General features: G+C 57.5%; 1 protein-coding gene across 1 annotated transcript; it reads left to right on the top strand.

Moving 5' to 3' along the window:
- Positions 1-6: 6 nt before the first annotated feature.
- On the top strand, positions 7-3406 carry LOC104615782 (tropomyosin beta chain-like; the record flags this gene model as incomplete). The annotated part of the gene is made up of 6 exons (XM_010292775.1): positions 7-25; positions 1574-1691; positions 1827-1897; positions 2131-2206; positions 2858-2920; positions 3247-3406. Coding segments are annotated over exons 2-6 (484 nt in total), but the record flags the coding sequence as incomplete, so codon positions are not given.
- Between the last annotated feature and the right edge of the window lie 193 nt (positions 3407-3599).

The following is a 3599-nucleotide window of genomic DNA, read 5'->3' on the forward strand; positions in this document are numbered from 1 at the left end:
AGAAGGCGGCTGATGAGAGCGAGAGGTGTGATGGGAAGGGACAGCAGGGGTGGCACTGGGTCACCATTGATTGCAGGAGCACCCATGGTTTCACAGTAGTGTCCCTCTGAAGTGAACTTACGAGGTTTGCGTTGGTTTTCCTACAGACCCCAAAGGGAGAGAGCAAAGCCACAATGCAGAGAAGTCCCCCAGATACAGGCATTCCTAAAAAGGCTTTGAAATTTCCAGGGCACCCATAAAATCCTGAAAAAATTGATCTGGTGTTTATGCAAATACCAGGCGGTAACCAAAGCCTGATGCTTGGAGCCTGTTTTCTGCCCCAGAGAAGCTCACTCAAGGGATGAACAGTAGCCCAGGAGGGGATATCTGGAAAGACAGGTCCAGGAAAAACATGGACCTGTTGGAGCAGGTCTAGAGGAGGCCACAACAATGATCAGAGGGCTGGAACAGCTCTGCTGTGAGGACAGGCTGAGAGAGTTGGGGTTGTTCAGCCTGGAGAAGAGAAGGCTCCAGGGAGACCTTATTGCAGCCTTTCAGGACTTAAAGGAGGCCTGTAAGAAAGATGGGACAGACTTTTTAGCAGGGCCTGTTGCAAATAGGACAAGGGGTAATGGTTTTAAACTTAAAGAGAGTGGATTCAGACTAGATGCAAGGAAGAAATTTTTGACAGTGAGGGTGGTGAAACCCTGGCCCAGTTTGCCCAGGGAGGTGGTTGATGCCCCATCCCTGGAAACATTCCAGGTCAGGTTGGACGGGGCTCAGAGCAACCTGCTGTAGTTGAAGATGTCCCTGCTCATGGCAGGGGGGTTGGACGGGATGACCTTAAAGGGTCCCTTCCAACCCAAAGATTCTGTGATTCTATGATCTGTGCCTGGGAAACAAGGTCAGCATTTGAGAACAAACCAGCCTCATTCAAAAAAACAGTCCTGCAAAGTGTGTTGCTCCATCCTTGCAGCAAGCAGGTTTCCTGGGCAGGAGCCATGCAGGTGAGGGCACTCAGGTTGTACGGGAGTGCCCAGACATGTCACAGCATTCCTGACAGTTGCAGGAGTGAGCTCTTCCTTCCATTGGCAAAGACCAGTTTGAGCAACAGCATCTGAGTGAGAGCAGAGTTTGCAGGAGTCCCTGCTGTGGGGGTTGGTGGGGATTCGGCGACCCTCTGTTTGTGAGCATCACTCCTGAATGGGAAAAGGCTTTGACACAGGATGTTTTCTAGTATTTTGTAAAGGTTGCTGGCCTGTCAGGCTGCTTTTGTGGAGGTTGCATCAGTCTCATCCTGGGCTGCACACATTTTCCCCACTAAATGATGGGTTCAGGACCTGCCCGGTTGAGAGGCACCACAGCCACATCTCCTCGCTCTGGAACATGGCCCTGGGGCCAGCTCCACTGCTTTAATTGTGTGCAGGAGCATTCTTGGGGTACCACCAGTATGACCCTACTGTGTGGCCAGTGAGTGCCAGCATGCCCAGGCCGTGTCCCATGTCTGTGGAGTGTAGGTCCTGTCAGCAGCCATGAGGTGCGGGTGCCACCTCAACAGACAGCCATTACATCTTCTGGCTTGGGCTTTCCTCAGAGGCATGAAGGTCATCGAAAACAGGGCCATGAAGGATGAGGAGAAGATGGAGCTCCAGGAAATGCAGCTGAAGGAGGCAAAACACATAGCGGAGGAGGCTGACCGCAAATACGAGGAGGTGCATGCCCACACCCACATGCCCCTTCCCCCAGTCCTGAAGCCCTGGCAGCACCTGGGGCCACCTCCTCCCAGCCCTGTGCCCTGAGCTGGGGAAAGCACAGGGCCGACATGTGCCTCTTGCTGCCGTTGACAGGTTGCCCGCAAGCTGGTCGTCCTTGAGGGAGAGCTGGAGCGCTCAGAGGAGAGGGCAGAGGTGGCAGAGAGGTGAGTGGAGCTCCCAGTGGGCAGGACGCGGGGGTCCCATGCAGCTCTTGCCCCGAATCCCTGGCAGCTGTGGGAACAGGGATGTCTGTGTGGGGACGGGGAGCGGCAGGGTCTGCCATCGGGGTGGTCCATGGGCTTGCAGGCTGGGAGTAGGTGGATGCCAGCCTACCAGCAGCACATCCTTGACGCTGTTCTCTGCTGTCCCCCCCCGGGGTACCCCTCTTCCACCCCAGCCGAGTGAGACAGTTGGAAGAAGAGCTGAGGACCATGGACCAGACTCTCAAATCCCTCATTGCCTCAGAGGAAGAGGTACTGGGGCAGGGGCGCGGGGTGACGCGCAGCAGCCCCCCTCTCTCTGTCGCTGTCTCTCAAACCGTGCGAACCACCTCTCTCCTCTCTGCACCGCTGCCTCCACCACCGACCTCCCCTTGCCTCCCCCTCTGGTGGGGACAGGCTGGGGCACGCTCCTCCATCCCTCCATGCCTGCTCTCCTTCTCGGCGGGGCTGGCGGGAGCCCGGCTGGTGATGATGCACAGGGTGTCCGTGCAAGGAAGCACAAGGAACGGATGAACGGACGCGTCCCGGCAGCTCCTGCTCGCAGTGTCTCCTTCTTCACCTGCACTGAGTTTTCCACTCTCTCAACTTGTTTTCTCTCTTTCTTTCCTCCTTCCCCGCACCTGCTCTTTCTGCTCCCCTCTCTCTCCGGCCCCCCGGCCCTGCTTTCCCTCCTGGTGGCCCCTGCTTGGGATGTAGTAAATGTGGTGACCTAGAGGAGGAGCTGAAAATTGTCACCAACAACTTGAAGTCTCTGGAGGCCCAGGCTGACAAGGTAGGACCCGGCAGGGCGGCTGGGGCGGAGCAAAGTGCCTGAGGTCTGGGGGTGCTAGGGTCTCCTGCTGGGGTGAAGGATGGCCAGAGGCATCTCATGGGGCTCATGGGTGCCTGTCTCTGTCTCCATAGTATTCCACCAAGGAGGACAAGTATGAGGAGGAAATCAAGCTTCTAGGGGAAAAACTGAAGGAGGTAAGGGGTGCGGGGCTGGCACTGCATCGGTGCAGGCACGAGTTTGTCATCCCATGTGGGCTTTCACCCTGTTATGCCCATGTCCTCTTACAGTTCTCCAAATTGCAGCCCCGCAGCATGGCAGGTGCCTGTGTCTGGGATGCTCTTCCATCAGCCTAAAATTAGGGTGTGGGGTGCCATGGGGCCCTCGTCCTTCACCTTTCCCAGCGGAGGGCTCATGGATAAGGGTACCAGAGATGCAGATGGGGCAGATTTGGGGTCTGGGGCAGCCTGCACCATCCCTGTCATGCCCCGCAGCTCACCCACTCCCCACTGTGCTCCTGCAGGCTGAGACCCGGGCGGAGTTTGCAGAGAGGTCTGTGGCAAAGCTGGAGAAAACCATTGATGACCTAGAAGGTAAAATGTCCCTCCAGTTCTGTGTCCCTCTTTCCTGGGGAGCACTGGCCACAGGGTGCCCCTGGTGGGGCTGGACAGAGTTTGGCTGGGGTGAGGTGGTGGGCAGGGGTCCTGGGAGCGGGGAGGCTGGATGCCATGGTGCCTGGTGTGGGAGCGCAGAGCTGCTGGGGTCTAGGCTCTGCCCTCAGGTGGGGAATAGGGCCGCATCCACACTGCCTGTGCCCGCACACGCCTGCCGCCCTTGGCCCCGCTCACAGCCACTCTCTCTCTCTCTGCTGCCTGC

This window comes from Phaethon lepturus, unplaced genomic scaffold (genome assembly GCF_000687285.1).
Source record: "Phaethon lepturus isolate BGI_N335 unplaced genomic scaffold, ASM68728v1 scaffold34278, whole genome shotgun sequence".
Classification (NCBI taxonomy): domain Eukaryota; kingdom Metazoa; phylum Chordata; class Aves; order Phaethontiformes; family Phaethontidae; genus Phaethon; species Phaethon lepturus.